Source organism: Lotus japonicus, chromosome 6, assembly GCF_012489685.1.
Source record: "Lotus japonicus ecotype B-129 chromosome 6, LjGifu_v1.2".
Lineage (NCBI taxonomy): Eukaryota > Viridiplantae > Streptophyta > Magnoliopsida > Fabales > Fabaceae > Lotus > Lotus japonicus.
Window position 1 is genome coordinate 46,532,559 of NC_080046.1, and position 17,711 is coordinate 46,550,269.

The window sequence follows — 17,711 nt, forward strand, 5'->3', positions numbered from 1 at the left end:
CGTTGACCAAAAAAAAAAAGGAGGAAGAGAACGGTGGCTGCGACGACGGAGGAAGAACAATATTTCATGACGGTGGTGAGGGAATCTCAGCCTTCTGCCAAAGCAAAGCAAAGAGGGTTACCCATTGTGCAGCCCACTCACGCCTCGAGGGCTCTCGGTCTTGGCCCATGAAAAATTGTGTTTGTTTGACAGTTAGTTGAGAGCAGTTATCTTCTTTTCTTCATCTCCAACATTTTACATCACATGGCTGCTGTGCGAGAAATTTGTGGATCCTTTATCTCTCTCAAAATTGCAACATGCTTCACCTTCTCAACTTCCCTTCCTCCGAACAATGACTTCCAAGATTTTTGTTAAGGGTAGACCCGTTACAGACATGAGTGGTAGTTGTTGGAGACCCATTACTTTTTTCATGGCCAGAGCAAGAAGGACTCTTAATTGGATAATGAAAAAGACAAAGTACACCCACTTATTCAACATTGTTCAACATTGTTTCACTTGATTTGGGTTTGATTTGCTCTACCCTTTGATTATGAAGATATTTATTCAAAGACTAATTTCTTTCGTCTTCAAGGGTTCATTTTGTCTGATCAAGTAAAATAATATAAAAAAAAAATAATTATTTATTTTTTATTTAAAGAAATTAAGATATTTTTGGAAAGATTTTTACGATGTTTACTTTGAAACTGTTCATCTTTAAAAATATTGAAAGTAATAGACATAAAATAAAATTTAAACTTTTTTTAAAAGTAAATAAAATATAAACATAACCCTCTTTGAATTAGATAACTATATATAATAAAGGAACACACATTTTATGTGATAGTCATATGAATTACATGTCTAATTTACAGTCATGAGAATTTGTAAGTAAATTAATACTCATAAATTTTTCATTATTGAAACATGTAAATTATATGAACGAACATATATTGTACATATGGGATATATGTGAGTTTGTTTTGAGATAGATTGTCTCTAGCTCTTCGGTGCTCTTCCACATGTGGAAGAAACCTCTTGAATTGGAGTAATTACTTATCTACTATTGTTCACGATAGTCTCTCGTTTGTTCGTCGTTTTGATTTCTTTTATGTTATTTTTGTTCGTCGTCCTAGCAATTCAGTTGCATACTTTTTTGCCAGCAATACCTCCTCATCATGCATCGATTTAGTGTTGATTGAGGAGGTTCCTCTGGAGGTTGATTCTCTCGTAGTCGCTGACATTTTGACTTCTTTGCTGGTTTAATACCAGTATGGTGTTTCGTTAAAAAAATCTAATAATAATAACAAAAGTTGAATTACTATAGATAGTAAAAAATGTCTACGCATTTATGCAATTATTGTTATAATTAAATATATATATTTTTTTTAAGATATCCGACAACCGACAACCATAAAACTAATTTTCGAAGTTCTAAGATTACATTAAGTAAATACGTCTCTCCTACACATACTTGTTTCATATGCTCACCCCACACTAAAATGAAGAAGACACTAATTTATTTATAGAATAAAACATAGCAAAAGGGTTAATTTGAGGTACGTTCAACAAAACAAAAAAAAAACAAAAAACTTGAGGCGTGATTCGAGATTCAATTGGGTACTCTGATCCGACTCCGAGTGAGGACATTCCATTCGCGAGCAGAGAGAAGTAATTCTGGTATGCCAAATCCCAATCCCAATCCCAATCCCGTGTTTGCTCAATCTTCTCTGTGAATTGCAGCGTTTTTTCTGTTCGTTTGTTTCCTTCATCATCGTTTCAATACTTGCTTATCATTTCTGTGTGGGTTTTGGATTGTTCTTTAGGAAAACAGAATTTTCATATTACTCTGAAATTTTTTTGAGTTGACCCTTTCCAATTCAGATGAGAATATGAGAGTTTGCAAATGCATGTATTTGTTATCTTCTTCATTTCTGTAGTTGTGATCTTTAAAATATAGATGAAGAAGTTCTGAAACTCTTGTTTAATTTGCAGTAATAGCAAGTATTAATGGCCTTTGTCATGGTTAGCTTGAAGAAATGAGCGAAGTGGGAGGAAGAGAATGGTGCCTGCGACAACGGAAGAAGAGCAATATTTCGTGACTGCACCGCCCTCTAGGGTAGCTTCTACCTCCTGATTTCTATCATCCATTTCTAACTTCAAGTTCATAGTAGCACCTTAATTTTAGCAATTGATTGACATTTCTCAAGAGGTTCCCACTGCGCAGCCCAATTACGCCTCGAGGGCTCTTGGTCTTGGCCCATGAAAAATTGTGTTTGTTTGACAGTTAGTTGAGAGCAGTTATCTTCTCTTCTTCATCTCCAACATTTTACATCACATGGCTGCTGTGCGAGAAATTTGTGGATCCTTAATGTCTCTCTCAAAATTGCAGCATGCTTCACCTTCTCAACTTCCCTTCCTCCGAACAATGACTTCTAAGATTTTTGTTAAGGGTAACACTTTTTTTTGCTGCTATCTCATGCTTCTCTTTGTTGTCGGATTTTAATTATTTATTGCCTTCAAATTTGTTTTGACATATGAATAAAAGAAACCCATGACTTAATTGAACATTGTTTGTTCAACCTCTTTATATGGCATGTGATCATGAAGCTCTTGCTAGCTTATACTATAAGAAAACCCTTCAAAATATGAAATTGAACTACTTAAATCTCTATCTAGTGGTTATGTTACTTTAGAGGATCTGGCTCTACTGGAATCCATATGTAAGCCATGTGTATGTCTGAATAAAAGGGAAGCAAATTCGGATTTCAAAAAAGAAAATAATGGCATTTACATAGATTCAAAAGGGCACTTCCTTGATTAGATGAAAACAGACTCTAGAATCATTTTGAAGGTTCTTTAGGTATTTAACGGGTTATGATTATGAGGTTTGCCAGTTGGTTTTCATACGGTCATTTACTGTTTCCTATCATGAATTTTAGTTATTGGAAATCGGAATACTTTCTTCTAATTATCATGTAGCCTGATGTAAGAACAGCTAATGTAGTGCAAGTTATTTGCGATCCAAATCTTAAATTACTTGAAATTGTGAAAAATGTTTATTTTTGTGCAATTCAACTATTTTCTTTTGCCCTGACATTTTCTCTACAAATGGGTTCTTTTTCTGGGTTTTTTCTTGCTGTATAACACTGAAAACTCAAAACTAATGCCTTAATGTTGTTTAGTAATCTGATTTTCATTTGCTCTAAAACTTGTAACTGTTACTTTGACCTTACAATCTTGATGCAGGTTTAGCATTTTCTACTACAGAGGATAAATTAGCTGAAGCTTTTTCTCAATACGGCAAAGTCCTGAAAGGTTTGTGCCTCTGTTGTCATTACAAGACTAAAATCTTCCAGGTTAAAATTCTCAGACATCTACCTTTTCACTTCCCCAGCTGATATAGTCTTGAATAGAGCTAAAACTAGATCCAAAGGTTTTGGGTATGTGACTTTTGCTAAGGAGGAAGATGCTCAGAAGGCACAGATTGGCATGAATAGAAAAGTCAGAATCTTCTAACTCCAGTTTTCTTTTTGTTCACCTTCATTATGAATCCAAACATAGCCTTAATTATGTACCAGAATTCAGAAAATGAATCAACACTTTTTTTCCAGATATTACATGGACGTGTTCTGTACGTAGACATGGAACCACCTGACAAGCATAAGAAATCTATTTCAGAGGGGGCAACTGATAGTTGATGCTCAATATTGTGTAAACAGTCAGATACGCAAGGGAAGACTGCACCTTGTTTCCAAGTGCTTCTAGTTGATATTTTCATCTTGTTTTCAAAGTACAATATTTAGATCCACTAATGAATAGATAGATTTAACTAGCATGTGATTTTTTGCATGTTTGGAAACCCTTTTATAGTTGATTTTGAAGCTAGAATCAGTTCTAGGAAGAAGTGTGTCATCTTATCGTTATAATTATTTGCTTGATTCTTAATTTTCCTTAGTGTATAAATCGTATGTCTTAAAATGCATTTTGGTTTTCCATGCAAAGTTCCATGTAGTTTCACACGACAAGATAGCTGAACATCAAACAAAAACACTGCAAGTCTCTTAGATGCACTAATTTTAAGGTAAAGGATTTCAAGCAAAAAGATGAGAGAGATTGATATATTCTAGTTAGTCCCAGCATTGGAAGAGGATCTAGAACTGCCTTTGCTGAATATTTGCTTGCAACAAATTTGGTCTCCTCTAGCAATCAAGCTATTGGTAAATTCGTATAAAATATCCTTTCTCAGGGTTCGAACCCTGAACATTCACCTGCAATTACCCTTAACTCTATGTGATGTAGTGTTTAATAAGAGACGAATTGTGATGTAGGAATTAATATGTGATGAATTGTGACATTGTTCTTATGAAGTTTTCATTTATCTGATACAAGTGTTGTTTGGTTCATTTCTTAGGTTTAATCTAATCACCTTTGATAAAATAAAGAAAAAGAAAAAGCTTTGCTTTTTCAAAAGTCGTCGATTAATTACCAAGTGCCACATATTATTTTTTACGGATGTTTTCACCTATTCGGCCAAATATAGTGTTCCTATAAATAAGTGGCTTTTCTGATATTTTTTTATGTTTAAATGCAATTTAAATTTAATTGATCATATTTTTATGTTGTCAATGTTAACACTTCATATGAAATCAACAATTTAATGTATATACACACACTCTCAGCGAAAAACTCATTTGTACATTATCATCTAATGGCTATGGTTGTTTGTTATGTCAAAAAGTAAATTTTAAATTTAATTAAAATGAAAAAACATGAGAGTATATATGTTCATCTAAGCTTATATGATTTTAATTGGATGTCCGTGTAAAGGGGGCTTTACACTGTCAGTGTATCCCCATTAAACTCAATGTATTTTTTAAAATGTTTCAAAATAGAAAAAACTGGTTTTTTTAATTTTTGATTTATTGAAGAAGATTTTGAATTAATCGGTTTGAAGAAGGTGATGATTTCAGAGAAGTGTCAAAGTAACATTTGCACTGTAACTTGTTTCTTGAGTTCTCACTTCACTTCACTGCTTCGAGAGAATGGAAAACAGACAAGACTTGAGATCGATTCTTCCATATCTACCCCTCGTGATGCGTTCCTCCTCTCTGTTCTGGCCTTCCCAAGTCGTCGAATCACTCCGGCCACCAACTGTTCCGCGCCATTTCCGACCTCAGAACCTCCCTTTCCCTCTCTTCCGAACCTCTATCCCCTTCCGCTGCAGACGGATACGCCCTCTTCTTCGACGATGTAATTCATTCTTTCAATACACTCACTGCCATGCATTCATTCAATTGATTTCAATTTACAAAATGTTGCGTGTGTGTTTCAGTTGATGTCTAGAGAGGAATCTAGAAAGTGGTTTCAAGAGGTGGTTCCAGCATTGGGAATTTTGCTTCTGAGGTTGCCCTCTTTGTTGGAAGCACACTATCAAAATGCTGACAGGGTTTTAGATGAAGATGGAGGTTTAGTCAGAACCGGTCTTCGCTTGCTGGATTCGCAGGAGCCGGGGATAGTGTTCCTTAGCCAGGTTTCTGCTTGTTATTATTACAGCTTTTCTGTTTTCTTATTGTTTGATACTAGTGTGATTTATTATACACTCAAATTAAATTAGAGAGAAAAGAAAAGAAGAGAAATAAGTGATAGATTTGATATACAATGTGATGCGATAGGAAGAGAGATAGAGAGAAAAATGAGGTGTATCTAGACTGACGGGGTGTCTAAAAATCTGGATTGATCTTTTGATGGTGGAAGATGGTTTATATAGCTACTTGAAAATTGATAATAAAATTAAATTCTTTAACCTCTTGCACTCTATGTGTTTTTTACTGCAGCAAATATCAAAATTGCTGTATAGGTGCTCAAAATAATACAACTTGACTGTTACTGTTATGGTGTCACCACCTCCGTTATTATAAAATGGATTTAAATAAAATTGCTTCCGCTCCCGTTGTGTTATACATGTGTGTGACTTGCTTTGTGATGATGGTCATAATTAACATTATCAATTTCTTGCTTTTCAGGAGTTGATTGCCGCTCTTCTTGTGTGCTCATTTTTTTGTCTGTTCCCGGTCAATGAGAGATATGGGAAACATCTTCAGTCGATTAACTTTGATGAATTGTTTGGGTAAGAAATCTTAAGCTATATTTTTTGATCTCCAAGTATTCTTGTTCACTTATCATCTTATTTCTCTTAGTGGGGTCAAGATGCTTGTTTGTGTGTGAGAGTTAAGAGAGAGAGATAGAATTGACATTGTTCTGGGTCAACATTGAAGGTTTACTTAATGTCTTCTTTCATGTCATTGCAAAGTTTCTTGAAATCCAAAAGATCAGTTATGCTTCTGCATTTTCAGGAGTTTGTATGATTATTACAGTCAAAAGCAGGAAAGTAAGATTCAATGCATCATTCACTATTTTCAAAGGATAACTTCTAATATGCCTCAGGGTGTTGTTTCATTCGAGCGAAAAGTACTTCCGTTGGAAGATGATTATATTCACATTTCTTACCCAAATGCTGACGTTTGGAGCACTTCTATTATACCATTATGCAGATTTGAGGTAACTAAAATGAATTTGTTTTTCGACTTTTCACAAAACTAATTTCTTTTAGTTTTATTTTTAATAATCCATTTGGTTTATGATGGGTGATGCTTTGTGATTTTAATAGGTTCACAGTTCAGGACTTATAGAAGATCAGTTGAGTGAAGCTGTTGAAGTGGATTTTGCAAATGAATATCTAGGTGGTGGTGCTCTCCGCAGGGGCTGCGTACAGGTGCAATATGTTTTTATTTCTGTCTATGACCTTTTGGAAATTGTGGTAGTGCTTCTCCATACCATAGTTCCTGATGTGTTTTATAGGCATATGCATGGAGTTTGTTGTTCATTTTGTATAAGCACCTTTGGTCCTTTTGTAGATTCTGTAGGCTGAGATATTTTTTAGCACTTGAAATCTCAGCCAAGATGTTCATTAAATTTGCTTGTAATTATCTGATATATAGGAGGAAATCCGCTTCATGATCAGTCCAGAGTTGATTGTCGACATGCTCTTCTTGCCATCCATGGCGGATAATGAGGCTATAGAGATTGTTGGTGTTGAAAGGTTCTCAAGTTATACAGGGTTAGCATTGCTCAGCGTATCTAAAATTTCAATTAATAATGAATATTATTAATGCTTAGCATGGTGAATTTTCTCCTGTCTTGCCTGTGTTTGGCCTATAGTTTGCAGTAATTTGAATAAATTAGGTTGCGTGTCTATTTTCTTCTCATTCTTTCCTGGTTGTGCACCTGGCTACAACTGCTTTTTAATACAAAATAATGTATCTTCCCAAGATTAGAAAAAAATGGATATTTTCCTTTTATTTGTTTTCTTTTCAGTATGCATAATTGCATGTAATGGGGTGAACTAAATTTAGAAATATGCATCTGATGTGATTTCACATTATATTTTTTTTCAGCTGTTTATGCTTATTGTAATTGCTTGCTCCCTTCCTTTGTAACCTATTGATGATTGTGCCCTGATTTCTTTAGGTATGCATCATCATTTCGATTTTCTGGTAATTATGTGGATGAACGAGATGTAGACACCCTTGGAAGACGTAAAACCAGGATTGTTGCAATTGATGCATTATGTAGCCCAGGGATGAGACAATACAGGCCAAAGTTTCTCCTCCGGTTTGTTAATCTTGATTTATGTGGTTACTGCTTTTTAGGATGCGTAGTGGCTACTATTGTGGTATAATCTAACATACATTTTGATGGTTTTTCCCTTTGAAATTTGTAATTTTTCATAAGGTGTGTTTTGCATGCATGCATTTCCTGCAAATTGGAAACCGTTTTGGAGTTGCTTTTAGTTTCTTTTTCTAAATCCTCTACAGAAATGTGCCTGATTTACTGCAATGTGTAGCTATAATGGCAGCCACAGTAGTAGCCATGCTTCACTTTTCTTTTCAACTAATATTTCTTCTTTCATTAAAACAAGCTTTTCTTTGTGTTTGGTCTGTTTTATACCTATAAATTAAGAAAGTTACACAAAAGGTGTTATAGGAAAAATATTTCCAGTTTAATAACAATTGACCATTTAACTATTTACTGATGTTCTAAGTGGTTAATTAGTAACCACTAAAGGGCAAACATGGTGCTATAAAGCTCCTGGAATGCGCGAGGGCTAGGGAGGGAGGAGGGGTCGAGTAACCACGAATGGACTTAATTAGTTATTTGAGTCACCAATTGTTCCTAAATTGGAAATACTTTTTAGGGCATGCATTGTATGTAATCTTTCCTAAAATAAGCAAGCAACCATCTAATTTCTCTGAATGGAAGGAAAAGTAATCCATAGATTTGTACCTTTTTTTGCTCATAAGTAATTATAATAACATACTCTGACCTTAGCTTGTTCATTACTGCAGTGAGATCAATAAGGCATTCTGTGGTTTTCTGTACGGATCTAAACATCAACTGTATCAGAAAATATTGCAAGAGAAAGGATGCCCATCTACACTGGTTGGTTTTTGTCATGTCTTTCTATAAACAGTGAAACTGGATATTAGGTTGAGCTACAGCGTTTCAATATGAACCTCTCTCTCTCTCTCTCTCTCTCAATTAGCATTACTTAATTGTCTAACTATTTCTGCCATCTGCATTTATCTTTGCTCATTTATCTCTTTTGAACATCCTTTGCTACTTGTCAGTTTGACGCTGCCACCTCAACACCTATGGAAACAAGTGAAGGAAAATGTTCAAATCACGAAATCAGAGATTCTCAAAATGATTATCACAGGATGGAACAGTGCAACAATATTGGGGTTGCAACTGGAAACTGGGGATGTGGTGCTTTTGGAGGAGATCCTGAAGTGAAGACAATAATTCAGTGGCTTGCAGCTTCTCAGGTACATGAATACATGAATATAGGGCAGTTGTCATTGTAAAGATATCTGAATGAGTTACAAGTGTTTATGTTTACCATACATACATGAATATGTGGCAGTCATCATTGTGTAGTTATCTGAATAAATTAGTTAGAAGTGTTTATGTTTACCCATCAATGCGTGCATGGTTAATTGAAGACCTTAAATTTTGTCTTGGTTCATTCCCTACAGGCTCTTAGACCTTTCATAGCATACTACACATTCCGCTTGGAGGCATTGCATAACATCGACAAGGTAACTTGAAAATCTCATTATTAATTTTCTTATTTTTCATTTAACATTGAGCATTACTGTACTATCCAATCTGATATTTTTTTTATTTTCTACTTACTTTGGTTTACTACTGAATATCACCATTATCTGCATTACCTCCTTCCTAACTCATTTCACTAATTAGTGGTAATAACATCTGTGAATCAATTATCTTCATTTAGCCAAATACCAGGAATATTATCACTCAACTTGGACTTTTATTGCTGTGAAAAATTCTTACTGGAGAGTTTGGTTGATGTTGTGGCAGGTTGCTCATTGGATTTTGTCACACAGATGGACAGTTGGAGACCTATGGAACATGCTAACTGAGTACTCGATGAATAGATCAAAAGGAGAAACTAATGTTGGGTTCCTGCAATGGGTCCTGCCATCAATGTATGATGATGCTGGGATGGACTTTTCAAATATACCTTAATCTATTGTTGATTGTCTTTGACCTTTGTCTAGGTTTCTTCTCTTTGAAGAAAATTTGTGAATCACATTAAAAAAAAAAGAGCTGTGAAAAAATTATTAATTTCAAAACTGTACATACCATGCATAGTGTGATTTAGGGACCACAGAGTTTTATCATTCTTGCATATAAGTATAACTAGATTGCCAATTCCCTTCGTCAGATCTTGTACTTTTTAAGTATCTTTTACAAGATATTTTTAGAAAATATACATTTTTTAATTACTTTAATTGATAATTGATACATAACTAATTTTTTTTTGTCACAAGAGGAAAGAAAGATACATAACTAATTTAGCGATATTTTTTTGAACGAATAATTTAGTGATAATTTGTAAATATATTAATTTGGTTTTGCGGATTGATTAGTTAGACAATGACTCTATATTTAGAAAGGTAATATTATTGATTTTTCAAAAAGTAATTATCGTTATTATTCACTGATTGAATAAATTAAAATAAATCAAAATATTGATCACAAAATTGAAAAAAATTAATAATGTATTTTCCGAAATAACCATTTAAGCATATATGATAACTATTTAAAAAGTAATTAGTATTAGTTTTAAAGTGGGTGTTTTCTTGATATTCAGTTACCATATAAGAGCTTCTCGTTTACGTGGGGAAGAGATCATGAGTGAGGCAACTCTTTGAGATCTAGAGTCAGATACGGCGCATAGGGGTAAAACAACGAAGTGATAAGAAGCGTTGTATTAGATAAGTGCGCTAAATCTAACAAAAAAATCATTAGGTTTTTATTTATTTTTTATTAGTTTATTTGGTTCAAGCATGGGCTGAGTGTAGGGGTGTTCATCGGATCGGATCGGATCGATCCGATGAAACCGACAAACCGAACCGAACCAAAGCAATTGGATCGGTTTTTTTTGTCATTCGGTTCAAAACCGATCCAAATAGATAAAAACCAACGAAGATTGGTTCGGTTCACGGTTTGAAAAATTAAAAACCAATGAACCGATGAACCGAACCGATGACATATATTTATTTATAAAATATTTTAAAAAAATAAATATATATGAATACTTATTAAAAAAAACATAAACCTAACCACATCCACTCACTCATATATATATCTGATATCCCAGACTCCCAGTCACGCTCACCCATAACCCTAGCAAGTCCCATACGCAGTCACGCTGGTGAGCATCCACCAGATCGGCCACCACCACCATCGGCCAGCTCACAGATCACCATCGCCGCCGTCACGGTTCCACCACCGCCACGCCTCCACACGACATCCGTTTTCACCACCCAGTCTTCACTTTCCTCTTCCTCTATTTCAGTTTGGTAAGTGAGTCTATCTATTTTAGTTTTCCTCTTCCAAATTTCAGTTTTCGTCTCCCTGTTGCTGTTCTATTTTGCTAGTTTTTCCTATTTCTTTTTGTTATTCTTCGTTTGTTGTTGTTTCTTTGTTACTATTTCATTGTTCTTGTTTTTTCCCTGTCCCGTTCTGGAGCTTTTGTATGTAAATGGCACAATAAAGCTTGTTGTTATTGTTTTTTCCCTGTCCCGTTCTGGAGCTTTTGTATGTAAATGGCACACTCTATTTATAGTTTTTGGGAGAATTAGGATTCACTTTTTAGGGTGTACCTCTTCAGCATCATGAATCCATAGGACTATCATGAACCATAGAAGATGAAATAGCCCGAACACAAGCCCGAGGAGCATATTTCATCTTCTATGGTTCATGATAGTCCTATGGATTCATGATGCTGAAGAGGTACACTCTAAAAAGTGAATCCTAATTCTCCCAAAAACTATAAATAGAGTGTACCTCTTCAGCATCATGATTTATAGTTTTTGGGAGAATTAGGATTCACTTTTTAGGACTATGCATGCTTGATTCACTTGAGCATAACACATCTATGTCAATTTAGAGTATTGGATCCTTTTAAGCGGTATTTAAAAGCTCGTGCTTGGTCGAACCCGGTTCGACCATTTAAAAAAAACCACGGAAAGGATGCGTTTTAGAAGACTGACAGATTAGGTCTCCTCACGGCTTAAAATCTTGTCTCTCTCTGCTTACGTGACGTCGCAACCGCTTCATCGCCGTCGCAACTGGTTCACTTCGCCTGCACGAGCTCGCTACCTCGCCCAGTCCGCTCCGAGCCCACCGTGCCTGCAGGAGGAGAGCAACAACGACGTCTTTGTCTCTGGCCACAACGTCTCCTTCTTAGTCCTGGTGATCGTCTTTATGGTTGTTATCAGTATACTACAGGTACATGATGTCATTATTCTTCTTCTTATTTATCATATGGGATGTATGAAACTTCATTGTTATGGAACTTGGAATAGGAATTTGATGTTAGGAATGGACAAGAGTTATAGGTGAAGGAATTACATTATCACATTTTGAGTTCAATTGTTTCAACTTGTGATTTTTATAATATCAACTGTCACAGTTCATTCACTATAATGTCATTTGATTCATGCACTATACATACTTGATTCCACTCAGTGGAGATTGACTTTGTTGTTATTTAAATAATTAGTCATATTAATATATTATTTCCGAGCTTAACCTTGTCTGCTATGAAATGGCGAATTGATATTCTAGTCTAAGCTCTCTGGCAAGGATGGTGGGGTGGCTGCAATTTTGTTCAAAACCATACATTTTTTGACTTAGTTGCGTTGATATTTAAGTTCTGTTTGATAGGTGTGCCTGATCTGCTACTTACAATCTGCTGTTTTTCAGGATAATTCTTGTATGGTTTTCCAGCTTTAGCTAGTATAGTCAACCTCATTAATTACCTCATGGATGCTTTTGATGATATTCTATCCGGAGCTCCTGCTCCACGTGGTAAGTGCTACACTCAAAAGATACTGGGAAAGCTTCTTATTTTTATCATGTTCGTGTCACGTGGTTATATTTTATTCTTTTGTAGCTCGTCGAGGTAGCAAGTTTATGCCAAAGGCCAAACTGAAACAGCTTCCTCAAAAGGAAATATCTGCATCAGAACACGCGACCTCATCTAAAGATGGAGAGAACGTGCCTGTTGCTTCATCAGCCACAAGCACAAAATCAGGAGGAATTTTGAATGAATGTCATGATGCTGTTGCTTCAACTTTAAGTACATCAGCTGAAGATTCTATCAGGTCCAATCATCGACCACAGGAAGAACTTTCAAATTTGGAGGATGCCACAAAATCAGCATCTGAAGGCCTTGAGGCGGGTTTAGTCACTAACTCTATTCCTGAGACCAATCTCAATAATGGTAAGTTAGTTATGCTTTCACATTGTTTGTGTCTGTGAAGTCTCTTTGCTTCAGGTTGAACTTGTTCACGTGTCACAAGGCATAAGACTTCACTTGGATTGAAGTTAGTCTGATCCATTTGGTATTTATTATTTGGTTTAGGGGCAAAACAACCAATCCACCCTGCTAATGCTGTAGAAAATGAAAATACTGTGGCTGCTCAATCTACAACTAACTCATCCATCAGTAGGATGGAAGAACCACCTAAAAGTGGGGAAGGTTCAATTCCTGATAGCAACAAAAATTTGGAACATATTGATAATTCAGTGCCAGTTATCCCAGATGCAAACTTCAAGAGTGCTTTGGAGAATAATGCTGTAACATTTGAGAGCAATATTCATTCAAATTTGAACTCTGGAAGAGAACAAGAGGTACAATTTTGAATTTTCGTTGTTTTTTTCCATGTAGTTCTACTGCTTCAGATGGATGTAATAAACTTATGGAGCAAATTTTTGTTTTCAGGCAGTGTCTGGGGAATCGGAATGGAATCCTTTCAGCGACGCCCTCCCTGATCCTGGCACTAGGAATGGTTAGTAATATCCCTGCTATCCTAAATGTGCTTCATATAACTGAAAAGGTAAACCTGTGTTTGTTTTACTGTAGCTCGTAAGTTTCAACCCAAGATTAAGCCACGACCTAGAGTAAGCATTGCACCGGCTATCGCTTCTGCATCATCTAGTGATATGATGGAAAAGTCTACTCAGTTGCATGTTTCTTGCACAAATGAAGTTCAATCTTTTCAGTTTAGTGGTGATGGCATTGGTGGGCAAAATACATTCTCTGAAGACAAAAGAAACCTGGCATCAGTTACTCCTTCCCAACCAGATTCCCTGAATGCTATGCCTTCGGAGGTTACAGCTCATGATGGAACTAGAGATTCGGCTTCTAGTTTTGGAAAACCAGCTCCTGATAATCTTACCACCCAAGATCCATTAACCTTAAATGAAGCTGCAGTCTTCGAGGAGGATGATACTCACACTAACATTAGAAGGTTGGAAACAGAGGTGAAATTTGTGTGATTTCAAAAATATTATAGTTTCCTGTAAAATATGCCAAATAATTAATTGATCATTTTTTTGATATAAAATTGATCATGGTTATTATTTTTGTCAGGAAGTTGTGGACTTGAATACTGCCTGCTCAAATGGTGGCGTCTTTGATTATCAATCAATAGATTCTGCCACAGATCCAACTTCTGAAATTCCAGTGAATGAAGAATTGACAAATGCTGCAGATTGTCCCACGTTGGCTGATGTTTTGCATAAATATGTTACTGTAGAAAAAGAAGTATATATCGGTTATTATGATTTATCGTGTATTTATTTTCATTTTTCTTTTTATGAATCTTATTGTTGATGATTTCTTTTATTTCATTTACTATGTTTCTCAGGTTGCCAATGGAAGAAAGAAGGATAGTTCCCTGAGGAAGCGCAGAAGATCTACTGCTGGCGAGGAGGACAAAGGGGGTAAAACCGCAAGGCAGCTGAGAAAAAGTGCAGCTCGAGAACCTGCTAACAGCTCATTGAATAAGGATGTTGATGATGATGGTGACATTGACCCTCTGTATAATTATAATATAGATGAACTAGAAGAAAATGATGATGAAGACGAACTAGATTATTCATCCAAGAAGAAAACAACATCAACCAGTTCAAAGAAGAAATCTGTGGCTAAAAATGAAAAAACGTCTCAAAAGCGTAAGAAGTCTAATGATGATTTAGAAAATACTACTAAAAAATCTCTGAAAAAGTTCTCTCATTCCACCCTACGAAGAAAACGATGTGGTAAACTTGCTAAGACTATTTGTGTTTTTAACTTTTTTTTTTGTTTTGTTTATTTTATCTTGTATGATTGTTATAAGTGTTTTCCTTTTATAGAGGATCTGCTGAAAACTCCTGAAGATGAATGGGATCCTCGAAATATGCCTATAAAGGATATTATTATACTTGCAGAATATAAGGAGCGGTTGGCGGTGTGGATTCTCAATTTTAATCCCTGTATTACAATGCCCAACAATTGTTAGTATTGCATGATGGCTTAAGTTTTCACCAACTGTTCTGTTCGTTTCTCTATGTAGAAAAAGGACCCAACAACTTCAAAAACATCTTCCACCAATCAAAGGTACACTCAACTTTAGTAACAGTGCATATCTAGATTTTATTTAATTTTCTGGTCCTGTTAATCCTTGTCTAATATGAAAGTAGAATAAGTACACTGCAAAATCAATTAATTTGGAAAATTAACTGCTGTAAACATCTTATTTACTTCAATTCTTTGTATTTTTTTACAATCTTATACTATTGAATTAAGTTATATCTGACAATGTATATAAACTTATTTGATAAAGGAAATGCTTTTTATTCCTTCTCTTTTCTTTCCCTGGAGACAAGTGAATGTACTTGGACATAACCATCATATGGCTGAAGTTATTCTTCTCTCTTTTAACGATTCAATTACTTTCCTCCATCAAATTATCAAAATGGTCTGTAACTGAATGGAATGGAATGTAATGCTGTCAATAAAGTGCATTGTTTTCACTTTTGCTGGCCTAAGTTGGGTTGAGGGCTGGGGCAGGAAGAGGGCTATAGATTTGATAGTGGTGCTTTTCCTTGCGTCCACAATGAGATGTAGTCAGTACAATTTAGGGATACAAATTGAAGGTCCTTGTATTTTTGGTGTTCGTCAAGGCACTCATGCTTTTGGATCACTACTTCCTCTCAGTATTTGGAGAACAGAAATGTATAGGGAAACATTATATATAATATAAAATGCGCTCCATATTATCCACTAGCTATTGTCACTGTCACTTCGAAGTTCTATGTGGTGCAGTAAATAGATTTTAGTTTGCAAAATATTTGTGTGCAGTGGTGGAGATCCTTTTTATGAAGCCGGTGCCAATTACGAAGAGGGGTTCTTTGGCTCAGAAAACCCAAATGATAATCAAGACACTGAAAATGTTACAGACACTACCGCTTTAATTAATTACCAGTCCTTCATGGACAAGGCACCTAGGGGAAAATGGTCAAAACAAGACACTGAACTGTTTTATGAGGTATCTGCATAATTCTCACAAGATTTATGATGTTATTATTTCTCTTAAACACAGCTGCATACCTACCAATTATATCATTTGTGATTTGGGGAATGGGAATGAGAGAAGGAGCAATCTTATTTAGTAAATTAACTAATTTTTTTTTAAACACAGGCTGTTAGGGAGTTTGGCACAGATTTTTCTATGATTCAACAGCTTTTCCCTGATCGAACACGTCATCAAATTAAGTTGAAGTACAAGAAGGAAGAGCGGCAGCATCCTTTACAGTTATCCGATGCTGTGAATAGTCGTTCAAAAGGTTGAACTCTTTATTTACCATTCTGTATTGTTCTCAGACAGTGTTTACTCTTTAAGCAGAGTCCAGAAATGATCCTCAAGATTCATTTCTTTTGATGACTTATTCTTTACTTTATCATGGCTAAAAATAAGTTTTTAATGGTTTACTGTTCTTCACATATACTCTATGATTACTGAATATCTATTCTTTTCCTCTGCTAGATCTGTCTCATTTTAAAAAGGTGATTGAGCGGTTGCAACAAGCTTCTGACAAGGCTGAACAAGACGCCAATGAAGATGTTGAGGACCTAACACCTGAAACTAATGTATGCATTTTCTGCCCATTTAGTTTATCTTCTGATGCCTCCTTTCTTTTGGTGTACATAGTTCATGCTAATTTTCTTATAAATGCCATAATTATCAGATCACCAAGATAAATTGCCTTGATTATTTGTTCTCTCCTATTTTTTTCAATAGAAAATGATTAAATCCACATATTAGTAGCTTTCTGAAGTCTGAATAGTATATTATCCCCTAATTGGCTTTCAAAACTCATTTTATGCATGCAGGAGGAGGTTGCAACAACTGAGAAGGACACTGACGATGTTGAAACAACTAAGCAGGACACCAATGTTAAAGATCAGGAAGATTCTGCAGCAATTCATGATCCAGAGCAACCTGATAATGATGATGATGATGAGGATTACTCTCAAATATGGTCTTATACAAGTGAATTTTGATGATTACTAGTAGTATTATGGTCCCATTGTGTTTTAATTTTTTTAATGTGAAATGTGATTATTGTTGTAACGGGAAATTCTTTTAATTACTGATATTCACGAGATCACTTCTTTTGATTTTTATAATCAAGGTCCTGGGCATTTATTTCCTATTTTTTTCCAATCTTGGTTACTCATGATATGATTTTTTTCCAATCTTGGTAGTTACAAAGAATATGATCCATGAAAAGCTATTCAAATAGCACCCTGGTAATTAAATGGATAGTTGTTATCTCTTTATGCGTTGGCAAATTGCCCTTTAAAAATGATAAAAAAAAATTAGTTTCATTATTTTCATTCCATAAAATTTAAGGAAAATGAGAATGTAGTTCATTCCACAAAGGTGGTGTTTTTCATCATTTTTTGAATTAAGACTATTTTTTTAAAAATAAATAATAGGTTTTTTATTTCATATTTATAAAATGCAAAAGTTAATAAGGAAAAAAGAATAGTCAATTTTTCTAATACATTTTGTCAATTTTTTAAGGGCAAAATACTTCGGGGCTTTTCCAATATTATAAAATTGATACTTTTCAAAAAAAATTATAAAATTGATCACTTGCGACGGAAAATGAAACTGTCACAAAGTCATTGAATTTGAGACGGAATATAGTTCCGTGACAGAAGCCCTACCAGCTACTTTGCGACGGTAGACAAACCCGTCACAAAATTAATGAGTCTGCGACGGAAACTAAATCAGACACAA

At 35.1% G+C, this 17,711-nt stretch overlaps 2 protein-coding genes and 1 pseudogene across 9 annotated transcripts; all 3 read left to right on the forward strand.

Moving 5' to 3' along the window:
* Positions 1–1,506: 1,506 nt before the first annotated feature.
* LOC130722671 (small RNA-binding protein 11, chloroplastic-like) lies at positions 1,507–3,924 on the forward strand. 5 transcript variants are annotated; one of them, XM_057573480.1, is made up of 6 exons: positions 1,507–1,656; positions 1,972–2,095; positions 2,264–2,429; positions 3,226–3,294; positions 3,374–3,480; positions 3,591–3,814. In XM_057573480.1, the coding sequence occupies exons 2-6, from the start codon at positions 2,039–2,041 to the stop codon at positions 3,675–3,677; spliced, it is 486 nt and encodes a 161-aa protein (XP_057429463.1). In that variant the 5' UTR covers positions 1,507–1,656; positions 1,972–2,038; the 3' UTR covers positions 3,678–3,814. The 5 variants fall into 5 exon arrangements, with proteins under 5 accessions (XP_057429463.1, XP_057429464.1, XP_057429465.1 ...); XM_057573481.1 differs by having other exon boundaries at positions 1,539–1,729; XM_057573482.1 differs by lacking the exon at positions 1,507–1,656 and adding an exon at positions 1,762–1,884.
* Positions 3,925–4,073: 149 nt separating this feature from the next.
* On the forward strand, positions 4,074–9,741 carry LOC130722670 (poly(ADP-ribose) glycohydrolase 1-like; annotated as a pseudogene).
* Positions 9,742–10,723: 982 nt separating this feature from the next.
* Positions 10,724–17,118, forward strand: LOC130726807 (uncharacterized). 4 transcript variants are annotated; one of them, XM_057578112.1, is made up of 15 exons: positions 10,724–10,931; positions 11,522–11,862; positions 12,340–12,444; positions 12,530–12,859; positions 13,001–13,269; positions 13,361–13,427; positions 13,502–13,902; positions 14,012–14,185; positions 14,289–14,682; positions 14,776–14,870; positions 14,976–15,019; positions 15,764–15,950; positions 16,104–16,248; positions 16,449–16,552; positions 16,796–17,118. In XM_057578112.1, the coding sequence occupies exons 3-15, from the start codon at positions 12,399–12,401 to the stop codon at positions 16,964–16,966; spliced, it is 2,427 nt and encodes an 808-aa protein (XP_057434095.1). In that variant the 5' UTR covers positions 10,724–10,931; positions 11,522–11,862; positions 12,340–12,398; the 3' UTR covers positions 16,967–17,118. The 4 variants fall into 4 exon arrangements, with proteins under 4 accessions (XP_057434095.1, XP_057434098.1, XP_057434097.1 ...); XM_057578115.1 differs by having other exon boundaries at positions 14,851–14,870; XM_057578114.1 differs by having other exon boundaries at positions 13,001–13,215.
* Positions 17,119–17,711: the final 593 nt, after the last annotated feature.